Source organism: Pectinophora gossypiella, chromosome 6 (assembly GCF_024362695.1).
Source record: "Pectinophora gossypiella chromosome 6, ilPecGoss1.1, whole genome shotgun sequence".
In the NCBI taxonomy this organism is placed as follows: Eukaryota; Metazoa; Arthropoda; class Insecta; order Lepidoptera; family Gelechiidae; genus Pectinophora; species Pectinophora gossypiella.
The window spans coordinates 10125690-10147766 of NC_065409.1; the positions used below are offsets into that span (position 1 = coordinate 10125690).

The window sequence follows — 22077 nt, forward strand, 5'->3', positions numbered from 1 at the left end:
GGCGGTGCGTGCGGCTCGCGTGGCTCCACAGTCCGCTACGCTCAGTCCTCGCTCATCCGCCGCGTGCCCGAGTCGCCGCGCCTCGCACTCCGGAGGCCGATGCTCCACGCACCGCGCGCGCACCTACCAATAAAAAACAATCGCCGCGATGCCATTACAACCGACCTAACCATTCAAACTGAACCAAAAAATATGTGCATTTATGTACCCTGTTGTGTTGTGAATTTTTGACGTCAAGTTTATCGTAAAACCGCACGGTTCCACTTTCGGAGGTGAGTTTTATTGTCTTTGTCGCACGGAGGAAATTAAAAGAATGATGCGAATGCGACGGCCTGTTATTTTCAAAATAATCGCGAGTCATCGTTATGAAGATGATAAACATTCAACCTTTACTTGTATACGAACTAAGTATTGAAGTTTCTCAAGCAGGCCGACTGTAATGTGACTGATAAAACAATCAATGAAACCAAATAAACAAAACTGAATGATTCAGGCCACATCCGTCCGTTCACGAATTCAAATATACACAAAACAAATACGAAACTTGCGTTACGACCGCTTCAATGGTGATCAAAGGGACTTCTCATTACGATATACAAATAACGAATTTTTCGAACGAATATACTTAAGTAATAACGAATTGTTGCTCTAAATGAAAGTGTTACCATGCGCCTACTTTCCTCTTTACTTTGAGGTCAATATTACGCGGAACCAGTTCCAATTGATGAGGACTTTGTAAGTAGTTCCCTAAAACGTCTATAATACGGTTTGTGACATTGACCCGCCCGTTCGGCGACGCGACCTATTGTGATTTCAACATTTATAACAGCAACGGGATATTTGAATCTCGTTATATCATGTGAGAAACCACAACTTTCGTAAGTTTTATTCTTATCATATCAAACAGCTATTCTCGTGGAAAGAATTCGGTTATATTTAACTAACTAGGCGGCAAACGGCCTAGAACAAGAGTTACCCGCCTAATCTAATCTGCATAATGAAAATACCGCGCTCATGGTGAACCAAAATAATATTGACAAATAAAGTCATATGACTTATAATTTTCCGTTTCGGACAAATACCTACGTATTGAATAAATTATTTACTTAGCGCAACGCAACACAAATAACATAATAAAAACCATATTTGATAGGTACCTACAAGCCAGAAAAAATGCTTGAGTACCTATTTTGATGTTTATTATTACCTAAGATATCTTGTTCCATAACTTTTAGACGTGCGAGTGTCTGTCAGGCCAATTATCCTTCATTTGTTTGTAGCGTCCTTCTTCATTAACAAAACGGGTGGAGCCAAGGTTATCAATTTAATATCCCGTATGAATATTTAGGTGGTCGTAATTAGAATTGTAAGTACCGATCACTATTCGTCCATACTGTAGTTTAACAATGGCTGGATGTTGTGACGTCGTATAGATATTAGGGTGGAGCGATTTCATTTTTTATTTTTTTTCGCTTCGGTATACCTGTAAAAAGTTGCTATTTCAGGTCAACATCAAGCACAAAAAAAAATCAGTTGGCTTATGTTATGTTTCGAGGTGCCCCCATCGTCATAAAGTTTTGAAAAATTTAGGCAAATTATGAGTTTTGCCAATTTTTTTCAAACATTTTATAAAACACCTGAGCGACAGTTATTACCGGTAGAAACATGCGTGTTGAGACTCTAAGGAAGCGGGACGAGGAGGAGAGGTATTTCAGCGAATTAACTCTCCTCCGCATCTTCATACCCAAACACCGATCGAGTGACATTTAGTAATTTCGCGCGCTTACAGCAACTCATTTATTTGGCGTTCATTTATTTGCATCCTAAGTTGCATTCTAATGAATTACCACTGCGACATTTGTTATTACAATTAAGATGGAAAAACCACAGGGCCGAAATGCTTTTCAGGTACCATTGGATCTTAATTACAAAATTGTCAAACAATGCCGATAGTCGCATTCTCCGTTATACCCACAATATTACCTGAAATTACTAGGACAGAGCTGAGTACCGACCAAAAGTATCTATACGATATTATGACCGCTATCAGTACTGGTATATTTACTTCTGATTTAGCTAATATATAACCTGGACTCCTTAACCATTCTAGTTGGCTAACAACAGGTAATCGAATTCAAAGGTTGTATGCCACAAAAACTGACCCTGAAGAAAAATTAGTGGTATTAGCCACGTACGTAACATGAAAGTTTATGGACCGATGTGATTTACAATAAAATGTAATTCCTCGTGCATCGACGGGGCTAAGCACCTGTGACAAACTATTAATCTTAGTCACTATTTGAACTCCGGTATGAAAGCTATCATTGACAAAGTAATGCAACGAAATGGATATTTCGGTCATCCAGAAAAATATCCTCATTGCCATGCTTGGCGATGACAGAGAGGCTATCCGAGATCTGGCATATCGAAGACTTATAAAAGCAAGATCACAGAATACTCGAGGACTTCGAAAATTTAAGGTGCCGGTGTTCAATTCCGATGCTAAAGTTTATACTGACATTATTTAGTGGCATGACTGTGACATAACTGAGCCACCACTAACTTCAAATTTGTTTGATGAAACCTTGTAGGAAATTGAAAACATGTTTTTATTATTATTATTTGTATGTCGTTTCCATATCTCGGGCGTATAGAGTCCCGGACTTTTTGAAGGCGTGCGTGGGGCCGAAGCCAACACGTAGAGACCCCTTAAGACAGTTTAATCTAAATGTGGTGTGACACCAACCGGCGATTATCCCTGTATACACTATGGGAGTGCACCCAAAGACAATCCCCGGTTCGTTTAGGACTATTGCTGATTTGCGGGCTATTGGGTTGGAGGTTAGTGGACCGGGATACTGGAGCTATGGGGGACTATGCGCCTGCTCGACCAATGTTAGTAAAAATGGATAAAATGAGCAGGCGGTGACTCGCCACTCACTGGATGGGCCACCTATCTAGCCAACGTGACTGGACGGCAAGGCAGCAACATGGTTGTGAGCAGCTCAGGGTGTCGAGAGGTGTAAACCGCTTTCTGCGAGGCGGTTTACCCGCCTCACCAAATCGCGACTTATTCATCAATCACTTCCACCCTGAGCTTATAGCTCTAACGCCCCACTCTGGCCGGCCAATGAAGGCAATTCAGAGGTGAGAGTCCTGCGGCCCCCGCTGGGGTCCACTCCGGTCGGCCAGTGAAAGCAAGCCGGAGACGGAGGGCCTGACCGACTCTCGGGGGATCTCAGCTCCGCGGTGTCGTCACTCACCAACAGATCGCCACAACCTGGCCTGCGGAGACTGACTGCACTGTTGAATTCATCAGGATCGCTGATGAATTCACCAGGGGCGATGGGGGTCATCACATCCCTACGCCTTTATTATAATTATTAATAATATTTAAACTGTATTTTTAATGTTTCTGGATATTTTTTGTAATAAATAATGACATACATAAAAAAATGTTTTTCGTTTGTTTTCATCCCTACTGGGGCACCTCAAAACGTTAAGATAATTGTGTGATATTTTCTATGTTTGTTTTGTATATAACAAGGCAACTTTTCATCGCTATGCCGTTGAAGAAAAAAAAAAATTTTTTTATTTCATATATTTTCGCTCCACCCTAATAGATATGCAGCCGTATTGACTGTAGCATGGTATGGAATGTACCGGCCTGGCCGCGCCGGTCATAATTCATATCGCTACAGTTCGGCGAGCAATGCGAATAAATATTTATGTAATAGGATTAAAAATATATACAAGCAAACAAGTTCAACGATCTTTTATTACAATATGACTCTGTTTGGTGAAGAGTTCCGCAGAGTAACCGTTCTGAGAACATGAGGTCATTTTGAACACAATGGAGTATTTAGATTCACTTACTTCCTTACGTACCTACTAATCAAATTTTAGAGAGAGTGACATTGAAATCCCTCAATATAAATACGACTGGAGTCACTATGACAGCGTTGAGACGACGCCAACCAACCACATCACAAGGACCGCCACATTTCTCTATCGATTCTATAAAACTTTGATAGTTTTTAGTGCTTATTCCATTCAAGGACATGAATTGATCGATAAATTGTAGTTTAAAGCTCATAATTTCGAAGTCATACCTAGTACTGGAGGTGTGTATCGAGTGCACGATTAATCTCACAGCCGGAGCTGCTTTTTTATGTAGAAAAGAAGTTGACACTGGTTCAAATTTAATCATCTAAACTATTCTGGAAAGTCATTGGACCCTCCGTAGAAACGTGACCTCCGTAGAATGTGTGTGTGTATATACGTGTGTGTATGCGGCCCGGGAGCCCAAAACAAATCCGCTAACAGCAGACATCTTCCAAAAATCCAACATAAGAAAGAAAAATACAATTAAAAACTTACTTAAAAGTATGTTAACGACTAGTAGCATACAATCATCACAGTACCTATTCTATGTGTGACTGTAACACGACTGGTGACGCTTTGATTCCCTACTTGAATTTCAGATTATACGGTTATAAATACAAAATGAAAGTTTAGCCTTCCCACACTATAATCAAGTAGAAAGCAGCATTACTTCACAATCTACGGAAATACCGTCGTTAAGTAAGTGTCTCCGAGCCGTGATACAGGTACATACCAACCAACAAGGTATCTATCCTAGGGCACAAGTTATAACAAAGATACGTAGGTGCTATTTGTATTAAAGTATATTTTAGACTTAAGAAACTTTAAACTGAAGTAACTATGCTATCACGTAGTGAGCAAACAAAACCAACCAATATCATTAACAATGTCGAAATACCTAGTTACCTACTTTAGATGTTTAATTATATACGTAGAGTCACCAATAAAATTCATTATCGCGTATTGTATAAGTATAGTAGGTAAGCATGTTATGCTAGTACCTCCAGCCCTCACAGCACGGCAACCACGCCGCGCGCGGTGCGAATTATATCGAGGACTTAAACCAATAGCCGTACAACGTCTATCCAAGTAGATAGCATTCGATGCGTCCATTGCTTGAAACCTTCGCGATACGGCGTGGGTGCCGTGCGGATCCTCCTGAAGTCTCGCAGACCGAATAAGTATGTACTGCAATACTTCTTTGCTAAGAAACAAAACGTAACTATACTTAGAACGCGTTCGCACATTTAAATCTTACAGAGCATGTAAGAACTGATAAAAGATTTCCTTTCTAACAAAATGATCCATAATAATATGCACGATAGACTGTTACCATATTATGCCACTTTGCCTTCTGATTTGATTACTTATCTCTGCTCTGCCCACCCCATTAGGAATTGTGGTCTATGTGTAGAAGAACACGTTCTTAACACGACTGCGTTGTTTAGATAGTGACGTATGCGCCGGAGTGTGTCGGCGAGCTGAGCCAGCAGCCAGCATGGACGCGGTATGCGCGCGCGACGACGCGGCATGCGAGATGCGCGCGCTGGCCGCTGCGCTGCACTCCATACACCTGTACTGCGCAACAGTCGCCGCCGCACTCATATGCTGCTGCGCTCCTGTGCAGCCGCAGTGGTCAGTTATTCGTACCTAAATCATACTCTTACAGTACTAACACAGATAAATCCTCATACTAAGTACTACGAATCTACAAAAGTGTGGTAACAAAAAGCTTCATGTGCTTCTGGGTATGAAGTCTGATAGCGAATAAAAAAAAAACATAGAAGACGTTCAGCTGCTTTATCTTCTCGGGCTACTGTTAAAAGCTTGATAATTCCTTAATTAGGCAACCCATTATGTTAGATATGACACAATCTAATAATAATGGGTGCTACGGAGTAGTCTCCTGTCGCCATGCGGTTCGTCCGTCATAAACTATTTTTGAACTTCGTATAAAAAACGGCTGCAAATAATAAAACAAATCAAGTAATAATACTAGTGACTGCGCATCCCGTTCGTGATTATAGTCGTGAGTTTATGAATATGTATGGTACAAAACAAGATAGACACTAGAAGGCAAAATGAAGCTGCGCATAACACGAAGATTTATGAAAGATACGTACGCGCATAAAACTTACTTAATTGATTGTGTAGTCATGCGTAGTGGTTAATGAAATGTTAAATTAGGGTGCTTCGGGGAGAACACTAAGAATCACTTTTCTACGATCAATCTTCAAGGCATAAATATACATATAATATAAGCTCACGACTATATCCCAATTGGGGTAGCCAGTAGTATATCCATCACATTATGAACTAAGGGTGGTATTAATAAACTAATCTCAGCTTTGAGACTGCCCTCAAGATCATGTCAATGTGACAGTTCTTATATAAAAACAGAGACTTGAGCATGATCTTGAGGACGGTCTCAGCTGAGATTAGTTTATTAATAATTTAATACCATCCTAAGTACCAGAGCTTTCTGTTAGACCAGCATGGTGGGGAGCCGTATCGCCGTCTATAATGGTCGAACCAACTGTGTTAGTGGAAACTGTACTTACGGCAAATTAATAACTCGTGGTGCAAGTCCGGTACAGGGCTCTAACCGGCGCTCCCCGATTGAGAAGCAGTCCGCTAAGGTTACAGTCGTACACTTACGTTTTTCTTCATCATCATCAGCCCATTAACGTCCCCACTGCTGGGGCACGGGCGTTCCCTGTGGATGGATAGGGAGATCGGGCCTTAAACCATCATTAAACCGTCACGCGGGCCCAGTGCGGATTGATGGTTATTAACGACTGCTAATGCAGCCGGGACCAACGGCTTAACGTGCCTTCCGAAGCACGGAGGAGCTCGAGATGAAAACTTTTTTTTGTGGTCACCCATCCTATGACGTTTTTCTTATTATTAATATATCTTTCATATATCTGTTAAGTTATGAAGTTCTATACCACTATAGCCAATTGCCCTACTCTTTTTACTGATCGGTTATTATGTATTATAGTACATAATTATATAACTAACAGCCTCCGTAGTCTAGTGGTTAGACCGTTAGGCTCACGATTTGGAGGTCCGGATTCGATTCCCGATGGGGACATTGTCGAAATCACTTTGCGTGACCGTGAAGTAAGGACTTTACAGGCTTAAATAAGTTGATTCTGTGCCACAGAGGGCACGTTAAGCCGTTGGTCCCGGCTATTAGACGTAAAAATACCTCCAACAACACGCAGTGGAGCATCGTGGTGGAGTACCCCCTTCGGTTGATTGAGGGGAGGCCTACGCCCAGCAGTGGGACGTATAATAGGATATTTATGTATTTACACATATGTTATGTAATTATATAACTAGTACTTAGTACACTCATAAATATCATAAACTGCCTATATACGTCCCACTGCTGGGCACAGGCCTCCCCTCAATCAACCGGAGGGGGGATGGAGCATACTCCACCACGCTGCTCCACTGCGGGTTGGTGGAGGTGTTTTTTACGGCTAATAGCCGGGACCAACGGCTTAACGTGCCCTCCGAAGCACGGAATCATCTACTTATATTACATCATCATATACTTTTTCGGACAATCAGGTGATTCAAGCCTAAAAAGTCCTTACCAAACAAAGGACAGTCTCACAAAGTGATTTCGACAATGTCCCCATCGGGAATCGAACCCGGACCTCCAGATCGTGAGCCTAACGCTCTAACCACTAGACCACGGAGGCTGTTGTCTAAATTATAACATGCTCGTGTTCGCTGTATAAATATAGTGGCATCTAAGTATGTCTTATGTTTGTTACCGTGGTGGGATTGGTATTTGTATACCTAAGCCCACTATTACATTAACCAATGGGGTAGTCAGAGGTACGAGGCATGATTAACTAAGCCCCCGCGTTTCGTGTTGTATTATTTGTATATTTTGTAGGTATGGGAGACGTTGGCGCGGGCAGAACGTGCGCGGCGTGGCGAGCGTGGCGCTGGGGGCTGCGTGGTGCTGCGGCGCGGCGGCGGCGTGCCTTCGCCCCGGCGACACCGTGCAACTGGTGGGCGCCGTGTTGGCCCCGCTAGCGTGGCTGGCCGCCGCCGCACTGCATGTCGCCCTCTGGACCCGCCGCTCCGCCGCGCCCATCCTCTACCTCGCCGTATACTGGTTCCTCACTGCCATCTCCTCCGCCGCCATCCTCTGGCAACACCTTTCCACCGACCCCTCCCCCAAACACATTGAACTCTACATCCAAGGCGCAACGGTGCTCCTCGCTCTCATCATATCGGTGGTCGACTGCATCTGTTTTTATGACGAGGTAAGTTTCCTAGTTGATTCATTCCCCATTGACTATGAATTCCTAGAAGCGTCCATTAGCTATGGAAACTACGCGTGACAGAACGATTTGTTTATTTCTTCACAAGTTCTTTCAACTGAACTGAATTATATGAATGTTAATGTACCATTTGCGTATCGCTACATAACAATTTATGTGAGTTAAAGTAAGGAATGTGGAGTATCTGGTAGCTCGTGAGTATTAGTATGCGCGCGGTTTGCATGGCAGATCAGTTCAATATGTAGCGCTGCGCGGGCGCGGCATACTTTTCCCTATTAACGCACACGATGGCGCGAAACATGCATGCAACACTCCGCGTAGGGGACCAACATTTTATGCCGTTTCCTGTGCCGTGGTGACCTGAATATATAGAATAAAAGTAATTAAGTAGTTTTGTTATTTACACGTACTTACATTCGTAGGTTAATATTATTAAATGGCGATAATACTATTAATATTATTAATGGAGATACGCTATAGCAATTTGAATTAGAAAGAGAATAGATTCCATGTTAAATTTTCATTCACTTGGCATCTGTCAGTAGAATGATCCCGTAATCTCGGAAATATCTACTTACAATTTTACTACTAAGATACATTAAGAGACCCCCCACACTAGCGTCTTTCAAGCGTCGTCGTCGTGCCAGCGACCGCGGAACGTCCACACGACGTCGACGCCGCGGCGACGCGACGCTAGCGCTGGCCGGCTGCCGAACGCCGAGCGTGCGCGGCGCTGGCGTCACGTAGCCGCGGCGTCAGTTCAACGTTTTTTGCGAACAAGTACAATGCACAACGCAATTGATTTGATTTGTAATTCTATTTGATTTGATTTGTATTTTGATTTGTAATTCTATTAATCAATCTGTGATTTAGTTTCTTGTAAGTTTTCTAAATAAAAACAATTTTTTTACGTGATTTAAAGATTGCGTTTTTACTTACCTCAATGTAATAATAAGCCTCTCTTCAGGTGACGCAGAAATCCTCAAATGGGTATCTTGATATTTTATATCGTTCTGTATCAATTGTAATAGTTCGTCATATATTCGTTTTGGCATCCGTAAATAATCATAAAAGTGTTTTTTATTATTTTTTATATGTTGACAATACAATACGAAATAATCGCTTTCCTGAACTCTAGCACTACACAGAGGATGTTCCCAATGTTGACGACGATGTTTCCTTTTTCGTTTGCGTAATTTTTGGATCAGTAATATCAACAGCAGTGTTTCTTCGTCGGAATCCATTTTCACACTGATTGTACGCGACAGGAGCCGCGGTTACGCGACGCTAGCGCAGCGCACGCTGGGCGTTCGGCCGCCGGCCAGCGCTGGCGTCGCGTCGCCGCGGCGTCGACGTCGCGTGGACGTTCCGCGGACGCTGGCACGACGACGACGCTCGAAAGACGCTAGTGTGGGGGGTCTCTAAATCCAATACCTACCAGCGACATGGATTTTCTTTTAATTGAAAAATGCCACAATTGGCACCTTTATGATGCCGAGTGTAAAAGTGATAATAATCATCACATTGGTCACATTGTGCGCGTTCAAATAACACAAACATTCAGGAAATGTTACACTCTGATGCCTTCGAAGTGTAACGTATTATTATATTCATCATCATCAATTTAAGAGCCACGCTCTTGTCGGTGTAGCATTTTCCATTCCAGTCTATCAAAGGCCAATTCCTTGACTTCCCTATAAGACACGACGTTAACCTTTTCTTTAATCTGTTCCATGTAAGCTCTTCTTGGTCTTCCCCTTCCTCTCTTTCCTTCTAGCTTTCCTTCTATGATGTTTTTAATGAATTCGTCGTGTCTTATTAGGTGTCCAATCATCTTGCCTCTTCTGTCCTTAATAATTCTCAGTATTTGTCTCTTTTCCCTTACTCTTACTAGCACTTCCTCATTTGTAACCCTTTCTGTCCAACTTATTCTTTCCATCCTCCTCCAACACCACATTTCAAAGGCCTCGAGTCTCTCTCTGTCCTTCTGTGTCAGTGTCCAAGTTTCACATCCATAGAGGGCTATACTCCATACGAAGGTTTTGACACATCTTTTTCTGATAGATTTGGCAATCCTAGCCTTGAATATGCACCCTTTGTTATGGAAAGCTTGTTTTGCCATTGCTATTCTGGTTTTAACGTCTAAAGTACATCTTGAGTCATTCGTTATTATGCTGCCTAGATACTTAAAGTTCTTTACATTTTCAATCGGGATATTATTTAACTTAATTATTTGGCTGTCTATTTTTGGAGTTTTGGAAATTGTTAGAATTTTGGTTTTACTTATATTAATTTTAAGGTCGTATTTTTCAAAAACTGTGTTCATTGTGTTAAGTAGGGTTTCTAGGTCTTCTTTATTACTGGCCAGTGCCGCAATATCGTCTGCAAATCTGATACTAATTATATTCTGTCCATTTATTGTTATTCCGTTACTGATTTTAGCTATTTCCTTCATGGCACCCTCTATGAAAATGTTAAATATTAGTGGAGATAAGGAACAGCCCTGTCTTACACCTTGCCGTACTCTAGCTTTTCTCTTCACTTCTCCTATTTCTACGACAGTTTCCTGGTGTCTATATAGTTCGTATATTATCCTTCGGTCTCTATAATCCATTCCTACTTCCTTCAACCCCCTCATCATTTTCCTCCAGTTTACCTTGTCAAAAGCCTTTTCAAGGTCTATAAAAGCCACGCTGGTATCCATGCTTAAATCCAATCTCCTGTCAATTATCAGTCTTAAAGCTAATATTGCTTCTCTTGTACCTTTCTTTTCCCTGAACCCATACTGGTCATCTCCCAGACATCCCTCAGCTTTAGGTCTCAGTCGGTTTTGAATGATTTTAAGTAAAATTTTTGAAGCCTGTGATATTATGCTCAGTGTCCGGTGTTCTTCGCATTTCAAAGTATTTGGTTTTTTTGGTAATGCCAAAGAATAATTAAATAATTATTATATTACAGTACTTAAATCTAACTAGCGTGATAGAGCAAAAAGAAAATGAAAATACATAAGTTTCAATAGCATTTACGTTTTTTAAAAACATAGGATTTTACCTTAGCATTAGATAAGTACAGTTTGTTAGTAGGTAATTAGTAATTACAATATGGCTACGAATAAATAATATTTATTCGTAGCAGTATGGTCGTAAGGCCCAAAGTCCTTTTAAAATCCAAATCCCATTGTTTAACTATTGTGTCTGGAAATCCGGGCCTTACGAGGATATAATAAAAGTCAGTTTCATTTATTATTTAACTTTAGATGCAGACGATATTTCATAATTATTGTTTTTGAAAGAAAATTAGTGAAAATTAGGTTGCCTAAGTACTTAGTTACTAAAGCGAGTGTCAAACGTAAATAGTCGCGACGAGCAAGAACTTTAAGTATTTAACTAGGTACTTAGGTACATTAAATACAAGACTGGAAAGCTCTGTAAAGTATTTTAATTAAAACCTGCAGACGTTATCGAGTTTATCTGCCGACTGTACAGACGTCGGTTGAGTGCCCGGCGCAGGTTAATGGATTAACTGTAGCTTAGTTAAATATTTATGTTGCTACTTAGAATTAACTCTTTGTAAGCTAAAGTCGCACTGTAAGTAATCGGCTTTTGCGTCGCTTAGCTAGGAATAGGACTCACATATTGCGTTCATAAATACCTAAGTACATAAAGTCGCCTCATAGTGAAAACTGTACTGTACTTAATATGGTCTATCCAGAAAGTGACCTACTCAGAAATGACCTACAAAGAAAGTGACATCCATAGAGAGTGACCTAGGTCGCTAAAAGGGCTTCACCCGGTTAAAAATTCGTGAACTCTATTTTTACCCAAAATGAAATTAATTGAATAAAATAAATTTAACGTTGAAGAAAAACGCATCGGAATGTGATTTTTTTTAAATCCGTTTAAGTACGTGGTTTTCTCTATAAAGCGATGTTAAACTCATACTAGTAACTCTTAATAGGATGAGCAGAAGTAGGTAATCGAGACATGTTGACAGTCCTTTTGATGTAGTTCTAAGGTGGGTATGGTGAACCGTATTAATATTATAATATACTTAATATTAAGTAGGTTCATCATGTTAGAGCAGCAGAACGCGTCTACGTTTTTTTATTCTAGATGGTTTATAAATAAATCAATTCTCAAATTATTTTTTCTAACGCCTATTTCTGTTTCTGGGTTCCTGCGTCACTATTTTCGCCAATTTCATGTATTAGCTACGTGTTGGGTGGCGCCGTCACACTCTATAACATTCGTAGACGTGTCTAAGATTTTCGTCCAAAACATTTGGAGATTTCTTCTCTCGAATTTTCTTGGTTAGTTGGAAAATGGCCGTAAATAGTACAAATTCGCACTAGAATTTCGAAGAATTCATAAAATTCCTCTAAATTACGAGATCAGCGCAATCTAACTGAATAGACCGTAGCGTAGGTGCGTTGATAATATCTTCTAAGTACTTATTTTTATTTTTAAACGACTTTGTGAGACTGGAAGTGTGGAACGCAAATGGATTTCCACCGGAATGCGAATTAAAAAGTGAAAGCATTTCATTAAATTTAACCATCATTTTTATGGGCTATAATAGAGGCAAGTTATTTTCTACTTGTAGGTACATTTCTTTATTTTTCCTTCTTTTACTTGGTATAATTAGTTGCCACCTACTTATCTTTTAAACTCGAATAGCATTCTTCTCGACGTCTAATTATGGCCAATTTAATCAAACATTGAACTGCAGATACGTAATTAAAGATAACTGAAAGCTATCAATCATCTGATGATCTTGAACATGGTATAGTATAGGACGAAAATATCCGCGAACTACTTTTCCATTGTTTTGTAAAGGAGAAAAAAGTATATTGTTACTATGACTCAGCTTATGTAAGTACCTAGTTTCTAATGTGATGTGTCAACTGCTGTTAATGGGTTAATAGTCTCAACTGCTAATCTATGGCTACGGTCGGAACTTGTAAGGGTATATACCCACTTACTGGACGTCCGCCTTAGGGTACATTCGCGTTATTGCATTATCGTTTAAAGTTGCTCAAGCACCTTACAACTACTAATGACAGATAATAAATTATAAGTACCATAAGTACCGAGCTCACCAATTATTTACCTATCTGATGGTGGGAGTAGGTACTTAATATGATAATTATATCACTTCACCAATGTGAAGAATCAAAAGAAGGTTTATACTTTTTACGCTTCTTCTTTGCAATAAGACTTAAACCTTATCCTGTTTAATTTAATGTCGTTATTAGCTAAAGCTGTAACAAATTGTTTTACTAGTTACACTTCCTTCATTTTAATTTGTGAATCACCTGTAACTACTATACCTAACGACTTTAGTCTGGCGAACATTTACCAGAACAGATGAAACGGATAGTCAGAAATAACTTTCAGATGTTACCACATTACTACTTACAGGCAAGCTTCCTTACGTTTCCGATTATTCAATAAGTAGGTATATATGAAAAATATTACCTAATAAACTTACTTGTAGGTAAAATTTCCGAGAATATCAATAGTCAGGTACGTAACAGCGAGTGTATTATTGTATATCGAATGGATTTACAACGTAAGTACGTTTCATTGCCTACATGTGTAGCGCACGTGTTTTGTGGGTAATAACGTATGACGGTACAGTCACTCTACTTGTTCTGTAGTTATGACTGTAAGTACCGCTACTCACCAGACCTAAAATCCGTAAATGTCTGCCGGCTTCGGCCAAGTCAAAAATTCAAAATTCAAGAATATTTATTTTTCAAAATTGGCTTACAAAGTTAGCGCTTTTTGAACGTCAAAAATTAAATTACATGTTATTTAACTAGCTGTAAAACTACTATCAAGGAAAGAAAAGGAAAGACGTGGCCAGAAAACCTCCCAGCACAGGGCCCTAGTCCTACTGTTTCATGTTTTCCTTTCTTTTCCTTTTTTAAGTCCAGTTTGTATTACATAATTTATAAACTTAAATACAATGGTATTTCAAGTTGCTTAGTCCTTTCTAGAATGATATTAAGTAACTAAAGTAGTTTGTTCCTTAATCCGTCGCCTGACGGCAGTCGCCGCTGGAGCCTCGATATCTGCCGCCTGGCGCCACTCGCCACGCTCGGTGCCCCACGACTCACCATTACACTTCACCCTTCTTAATCATATCTCGGTTGTTGACACTAAGAGCATTCGTGTCTACTTGTGTGTAGACACACTAGGGTGCAGGGCGCCGGAGGTTTTGTATAAATTAACTGCATCATATCTTGTATAGTTATATGGATTAATATAATCTGCCGCATAAGTGAGTCATGGTATGCGTAATTTGATATAATGTAGGTGCCTATCTAAGTATTGAAAAAGTCTTAGTTTAGGCACTTTCATTTAGTGAGTCATTTATATAAACCACTTTTTTCGACTTTCGGTTACTTAAATTTTTGGTTTATGAACCCCGTCCCTGCTCAGTACCAATTGAATAAAGCTACCTATACTTAAGTAATTAACAAGGTTTATTATTTAAAGGTGACAAAACGTTCCCGGGGGCGACAGAAACCGTCGACCGAGACCAACACGACGTACAAGCATCATGACACGCATTTTTTCTCCAAGATATCGTTTTTTTGGCTCAACACCCTGCTGCGTAAAGGATATGAGGCCCCGCTGGAAGAGGACGACCTGGGGGACCTGCCTGAAAGGGAACACTCCCAGATATACTACCAGAAGTTCTGCAGGGTGTATAAAGAACAAGAGGTTTGTAGTTTATATACGAAGTGTTTGTAATCTGGGAAGATACAATATTTTTATCTCATATATAATCATAATATTATGACAAAGAACACCTGACTCGAAGAAGCTCCATAGTTTTTTGTGTAAAAGCAGCAAAATCAAAACACGTCTACTTACTTTCTTCCTTTATTTCAGAATTCGAAAACATGTAAAGACGGTGTCAGTATATGGCGATGCTACGTGAGATTGGTCTGGCCAAACTTTTACCTCGCCGGCGTGATGAAGCTGTTCAGCGACCTAATAGGCGTAGTGCCTCCTCTTGGCCTCGCCATTGTCATTCAGTTCCTGGAAGCCCCGTCGCCAGCCGCAGATACTACACACGTCACGCTTGAAGAGTTCTGCTCCAACGGCTACGTTATGCTCCTGATTATAACTCTTGCGCTGATTAGTCAAGCGTTTTTGTCTCAAAACTCAACGCACTTAGTTACGGTCGAGGGAACGAGGTTGAAGACGGCTTTGCAAGTATGTTCCATTCATAATTTGTATGCTATTACGTGCTAATAATGTCAATGAACTTTTAAAGTGATGCACTGTAAAGCACACCACACCATGCTAGATAACGGTCTCTTCAATAAAATACATTGTTCATACCTTAAGAATGCTTAAATGCAACACTAATAATATATGTATGTATAATTGTATAAAAAAATGTAAGTAAGCACATGAGTATTTCACGACAATCACAATGAAATAAAAGATACCACATCGTTTTAGGCAATGGTCTACGACAAATGCATGCGGTTAGCGCCATGGTCGGCTCCGGAGTCGGACGCGGATGAAGAGTCGCCCTTACTCCACCCGGATGAGGGGATCACCACCCAGTCTGGGTTGCTAACCAACCTGGTCTCTCAGGACACCTACAACGTCATGTCTTGTGTCTGGATCATACACTACATGTGGGCCATTCCGCTCAAGGTAATTACTTAGCTATGAATAACGCGTAACGACATAGATACATGAGCGTAAAATGCGTATGAACTTGATAGATTATTGTGACTAGAATATACCTAAGTACTTACCTACTTCTTGTGGAATATTTTGTTTTGTATGTATGATGTTAAGTAAATTGAAAGACGAGTATCGTCTTTGTGTACGTGACCTCGTAAATTATTTTTTGAGAATAATGTAAGTAACTACTACAGGTTTGTAAATGCTGTCTTTACACGAATTATTCCTAAAAAGACGTTATTAACCTTCAACACGGCGCATAACTATCATTTTACGTAAATCTTGCAGGTGGCAGTGATATTATACCTACTCTATACCAAATTGGGAGCGAGTGCGATAATAGGTACCGCGGCGAGCATACTGGTCATAACCCCACTGCAGTTTTATATCGGAAAAAGGTTGTCCGACAACTCAAAAGAAATCGCCAAATGCACAGACCACAGAGTATCCAAAATGACAGAGATTCTACAAGGGATGAACGTTATCAAGCTTTACGTCTGGGAAGATTTGTTCAAGGAGAAAATACTCAATCTGAGAGAAGTGGAACTGAAATTGCTAAATAAGGATTCATTTTATTGGAGTTTCTTGAGTACGTATATTTACTACATCAAAACTACAGCGCGAATTACAACCAATAAAACAATTTTATCTTTTCAGCATTTACAACGCAAGTATCAACGATACTGGTAACATTGATTACTTTCACTGTATATTATTTTCTGGAAAACAGTAAAGGACTGACTGCCGTTAATGTGTTCGCTGGACTGGCACTGTTCAATCAAATGACGATACCTTTACTGATTCTACCAGTGACAGTGCTGATGGTGATTCAAGCTATGGTAAGCTGCTACAAGTGTTTACCGCATTGAACCACTTTAATATAATCTTTAACGAGAGGCTACCAATAAATAAAAGGTGTCAATTATTCCCACAGGTTAGCACAAAAAGGATCAAAGATTTTTTGGAACTTCCAGAATCGAATAATGTGAGAGAAGATAATTTTGATCATTCTGGTCAACGGAAGTGTTCGGATGACTCCAAAAACGAGGCAGATGAGGCAATGCCAGAGGACGCGAGTGTTTGGGACGAAGAAGGGAAAGAAGGGCCGGAAACGGAAGAGCAGTCCTCAGAGGATGAAATGTCCGCTCTTGCGCAGAGCCAGGAGTATCTAGTCAGATTTAGAAACGCAGCATTTTCGTGGGGAATGAAAAGCGATGCTCTGTTAGAAGTTGATGATTTAGACTTGCCTCCAGGTACCTATGCTATTATTTCAAAATCATTTTGAACTTTATAAAACAAAAGACAAGCTACTTTTCAATTATTATATTTTTTCCAACAGGTAAATTGATAATGGTTGTTGGTGCCACTGGCTCAGGCAAGACTTCATTACTATCAGCTCTACTCGGAGAAATGTATTTGGAGAGAGGAGACGTTGTATTTAATGGGTTAGTAAGGGTGTTTGCAGATAGTTATGTACGAGTGCGATTGGTCCCTATTTTGGTACCTATTTTTTCCCCGGTTTTGTGTGCAGCGGGCATTAATTATAGGTACTGCGTGTGCAGGCATTTTTCATCATGGTACGCGGGTCAGCCGCCCTGGTTGTTGGAGGGCTCCGTGCGAGACAACATAGTGATGGACAGCGCGTGGTGTCAGCGCCGCTATGCCCGCGTGCTGCGCGCCACCGGCCTGCGACCAGACTTGCAGCTTTTACCTGGTAAGTATATGTGTTATACGAACTTACAACCTACCGGGTAAGAGCACATTTAAAATTAAGTAGGCTTTAATTTTATCAAGTACCTAGATCTTATACATTTTTTCCAGATGGGGACGCAACTCACCTTGGCAGTCACGGTGCGCCCCTCTCCGGAGGCCAGCGCGTGCGCGTGTGCGTGGCACGCGCGCTGTACTCGCGCGCACGACTGCTGGCGCTCGACGAGCCGCTCGGCGCGCTGGACGCACCGCTCGCCAGGCATGTCGTGGCTCGCGCACTCGTCCCCGCCGCCCGCGCCGGTCGTACAGTTCTTGTTGCTACTAACCGCCTGGAGCTCCTGCATTATGCTGACATGGTAATTCTTTATCTTGTGAACAGTGATTTTGAGAGTGCAGTATTTTGTAAGGTTCCCGATATTGGCGTGTGAACTTGATAAAAAGCACCTACTTTTAATGCAAAATACCTGCTTATCTGATCCCGGTATGTAATACCTATTTCCGTCCAGATAATAGCAATGGAGGACGGCCGTGTGAACGGGTTCGGGCGGCCTGGCGCGAGCGGCGTGCTGGGCCGCTGGACGCAGCTGGCGGCGGAGGCGCGAGCGGCGGCGGCGCGATCCGGCGCCGGCCCGCCCGGCGGGGCCGCGCGCGAGCGCTCGCGGCTGCTGCGTGCGCTCAGCCACACGCGCTTCCACAGACAAGTGTCTGATGACGCTGCGGTAACTATATACAGTCTTCTTCTCCTGTCGTGTGGGCTGTCAGGTGGATGGTTAACCTCAGCAGCTCTGGTGTTTTTTTTTATATCCTTGGCTTCAATTTGGACCCCGATTCAACGAACGATATCATCCGTATAAACAACGAATAGTACAACAGAAACCGTTTGTGTATAACCCTACAGGTGGGCATCAGCGAGGCGACAGGCGCGCACTTGCTGGCGGAGGTGGCGACGGTGGCCGGCGGCAGCTGGCGGCGGCGCGCGTCGCTGCGGCCGCGACCCAAACTGTCGCGGCAGCTCTCCTCGCCGCCGCCCTCCATGCAGAACTACAAGTAAGTAGCATGCAGTAACATTCGCCGTAGCCGAACGCGGCATGAGAACGTTATGTCAGACTTCTGGAAGCTCTATGACAACCTACGCGAAAAAGAATCCTTTACTCTCAATAATTCTGTTGCACAATAGCTTCTTACGAAGTCATCTAAATGTGTCGATAGTTTTCATTACCAGCTTCGTCTTCGTTGACCCGTGGTTCGGAAGGCACGTTAAGCCGTTGGTCCCGGTTACTATTTACTGATGTAAGTACCTATGTAGTCGTTACATGAGTCATGTCAGGGGCCTTTGGCGGCTCAATAATGACCCTGACCTGCCAGGGTTGATGAGGTTGGTAATCCACCTCACAACCCACAGGATAGTAGTAGTAGTATACTACCATCAGTTCTAAACGCAAGGGCGATGGCAGGAATCTTTGTACAAATACTTAAATAACGCGAAAAGAAGATCAATGAAAATGTCAATATTTATACCGTTATATTCCAGGTGGCGTCGCGAGGTGCGTCGAGCAGTGAGCGCCGACGCGTCGAACACGGCGCTGCAGCGGGAAGCAAGCCTGTTGCGACGATTGTTGCGTCCGCGCACAGGCACACACCGCACTCTCGCTAGGTACGTAGATTATTCTTATTTAACTAAAATACATAATATTTTGTTTTATATTACTTACTTAAGTACATGGAAAATCCGTGATAGTCCCGTTCAGAGAAGGCGTGACTTACATCGTAGTGTCACGGGTTCAAATCCCAGCTCGGGTTCTAAACTACTGAATTCGACTTTTACGACTTTGAATTCATGTTTGAATCATAGATAATAATTAATAATAATAAATAAATAAATAATAATAATCAATTATGATTAATAATTATGATAATAATTATTAATAATAATTGATAATTGATATCACCAGGATTTGTGCCCAGTAAACGGCAATAGGCTAGCCCCCTATAACATGGGAGTCCCATGATGGGACTTAGCTGGCGAAGGAAGGGGTGATACAGGCGGCAGGCATGATGCTATATTAGCTATGTTAATTAAAATATGATAAGTAATACTTAAAAAAATATGTACACTTATTTAATACAAAAAATGTCTACTTATATATACTACTAAAATAATAGTAAACAATAGAACAGTTTTTTTACGTGACTTATTGTAGATTTAGGTACCGCAAATCGACGGGGAAGAAGCAAATACTCCTATCTTACACAGACCTAACTTTACAGGAAGAGGAAAAAACTGAATATCTTTTTTGTTAATAATTATAGCGCGACGTCATGTTCTGAAGGTAGTTTTGTTATTTCAAGAGACATTTTTTTAAACTAATATTAATTTTGTATATATAGAGGAATTAAAGTTAATGTAAGTTAGAGCCTATTGGTTTCTGTGTTGGGTCGAAAGTTTTGACGTTAGACGGTTTTTCCACTTGCAATTAATCCTTCAAATTCCTATTGTTTGACTTATTTCTCTTTGTAAACTATTCACTGTAGCTTCAAAAACCTATTAATAATTAAAAAAAAACAATAACTATAAAACTAACGTAAATTATACATGATTTTGTAAGATAGGATGTATTGCTTTGAATGAATTTCAAATTATGTTCAAGTTAGGAGATATTATAAAGCAATGCCGCAACATTTAACTAGTAAATATTTAACTGTAAACTATTATAAAGCATGCAATATAATAACAAATAATCGTATTTTTTTTTAAAATACTGAATGACAGCTTTTTTAAAGAAAGTGCTACGCTTAGCATTTTTAATGAAAATAATCTTTGATCTTAAACAAGGTTTAACAAATTATTTATTGATCATGATAAAGTAGGCACCTTCGTTTTTTAATTGGCATTTAAAAAAAATATCAATATAGTACGAATTATACCAAGGCAAGAGAGAAACCACTGCCCTATTTTTCCCTAAAAAAGTAGCATGGAGAGTATTCTGGAAAATGCTACACCGACAAGAGCGTGGCTCTTAAATTGATGATGATGACGAATTATATATTTATTAAGTCAATAATCAACTGAGATCAACAAGTAGGTACTTATTAAAATCATTATCAATAGACCGGTCAATAAAGGAGTTGTAGAGTATGTGGGAGGAATCCTATGATTTTTCTTCAGGAATGTGTTCCGGAACACATTCCTGAATGTGTCCTTATTTATGGAGTTAACATAGTAAAAATTCCCACGTTTACATGGTGTCATTTCCGTAACTTAATGTTTACCAAACCATACAAAAATATAAAATATCGATATTTTTGTATGGTATTGGTCGTTCGATTTACTTCTCACTTTTTATTCTAAATTCCTCTCCAAAATTAAAACTGTGGGATTTTTTTTGACAAAAAGATAATTATAAATAACCCAGTTATCCAATATCAAATAATTAACTTGTCAAACAATTTTTATTAATAACTGTCTTTAAAAAAATGTTTTGTGTTGCGGAATGGGTGTAGGTCAGAGATACCAATTTTGAGTTTTTCGCTGATATCTCAAAAACGATGCGTCCTAGAGAAAATAACTTTATATTAATTTAAAGAAAATTAAATTGTCTACAAATTTGTTAATATAATTATTATTTTTTTATATTTCGCCCGTTTTCGAGCTACACGCTTAGGAAAAAAATAATTTAATATTGAAAAGTGTCAGTGATCGAATCACCCCAAAAAGTAGATCTTGGGTCCATCATCTCTTATTTTTGAAACAAAGACACATTTCGTGCCATGCCCATTGCCCATCATCATCCATCGACCATCATCTTCCATTAAACAAAAAGACTCATGCTTGATTCTGAAGATAGGAGCTATTATCGATTAAAACATGAGATAGGAGTTATTTATTTCTGTAGAAAGGAGATATTTTTATAAAAAATATTGCAACATATAAAATCTTTATTTTAAGAGCTATTTCTATTCATCGAAAATCACCCTAAAAGTAGGAAATATACAACGGAGATCTTGCCAGCCAACGTAAAATTAAATTTCGCAACGAACTACATCAAAAAGTCGATTTGCCTAAAAATGTAAGATAGGAGTATTTGCTTCTTCCCCGTCGAAATGTCATTAAATACTTGCCCGGGCACATGGGGAGCGCTGAAGGTTCTCACCCGGTACAATATTTAAGACAACAGACCTGAGGGTGCCCAGTTGGGCGCGAACCTCGGTTCAGAGCGTCGTCTGAGAGGATATCATTTGAGAAAAATAATCGGCCCTAGTGGGTAGATTGCGATAAGGGAATTAGAACAGTGTGTCGTAGTACATGTGCGAGTACTGAGATGACGAGTGAAAGAAATTAATGGAAGTGGAATACATGTTGTGCCGAAGCCACCTAGAGTGCAATAAGGGCAGGAGGATGATGAAAGCAGTGCGTCGTAAAGTAGGCTCATACTTTGGTCGATGAGGAGCGTGTTCTC

General features: G+C 40.5%; 1 protein-coding gene across 1 annotated transcript in view; it reads left to right on the forward strand.

Moving 5' to 3' along the window:
• The first annotated feature begins 33 nt into the window (after positions 1 to 33).
• LOC126367603 (ATP-binding cassette sub-family C member 3) overlaps positions 34 to 22077 on the forward strand; it is a 29522-nt gene continuing 7478 nt past the window's right edge. Inside the window, exons 1-15 of the mRNA XM_050011197.1 lie at positions 34 to 272; positions 5334 to 5520; positions 7802 to 8177; positions 14699 to 14926; positions 15098 to 15424; positions 15677 to 15877; positions 16199 to 16499; positions 16568 to 16749; positions 16845 to 17163; positions 17250 to 17355; positions 17473 to 17624; positions 17732 to 17976; positions 18127 to 18339; positions 18519 to 18667; positions 19152 to 19274. Of these exons, the coding sequence (XP_049867154.1) occupies positions 5384 to 5520; positions 7802 to 8177; positions 14699 to 14926; positions 15098 to 15424; positions 15677 to 15877; positions 16199 to 16499; positions 16568 to 16749; positions 16845 to 17163; positions 17250 to 17355; positions 17473 to 17624; positions 17732 to 17976; positions 18127 to 18339; positions 18519 to 18667; positions 19152 to 19274 (3059 nt within the window). The 5' untranslated portion in view covers positions 34 to 272; positions 5334 to 5383. The remainder of the gene's footprint in view (positions 273 to 5333; positions 5521 to 7801; positions 8178 to 14698; positions 14927 to 15097; positions 15425 to 15676; positions 15878 to 16198; positions 16500 to 16567; positions 16750 to 16844; positions 17164 to 17249; positions 17356 to 17472; positions 17625 to 17731; positions 17977 to 18126; positions 18340 to 18518; positions 18668 to 19151; positions 19275 to 22077) is intronic.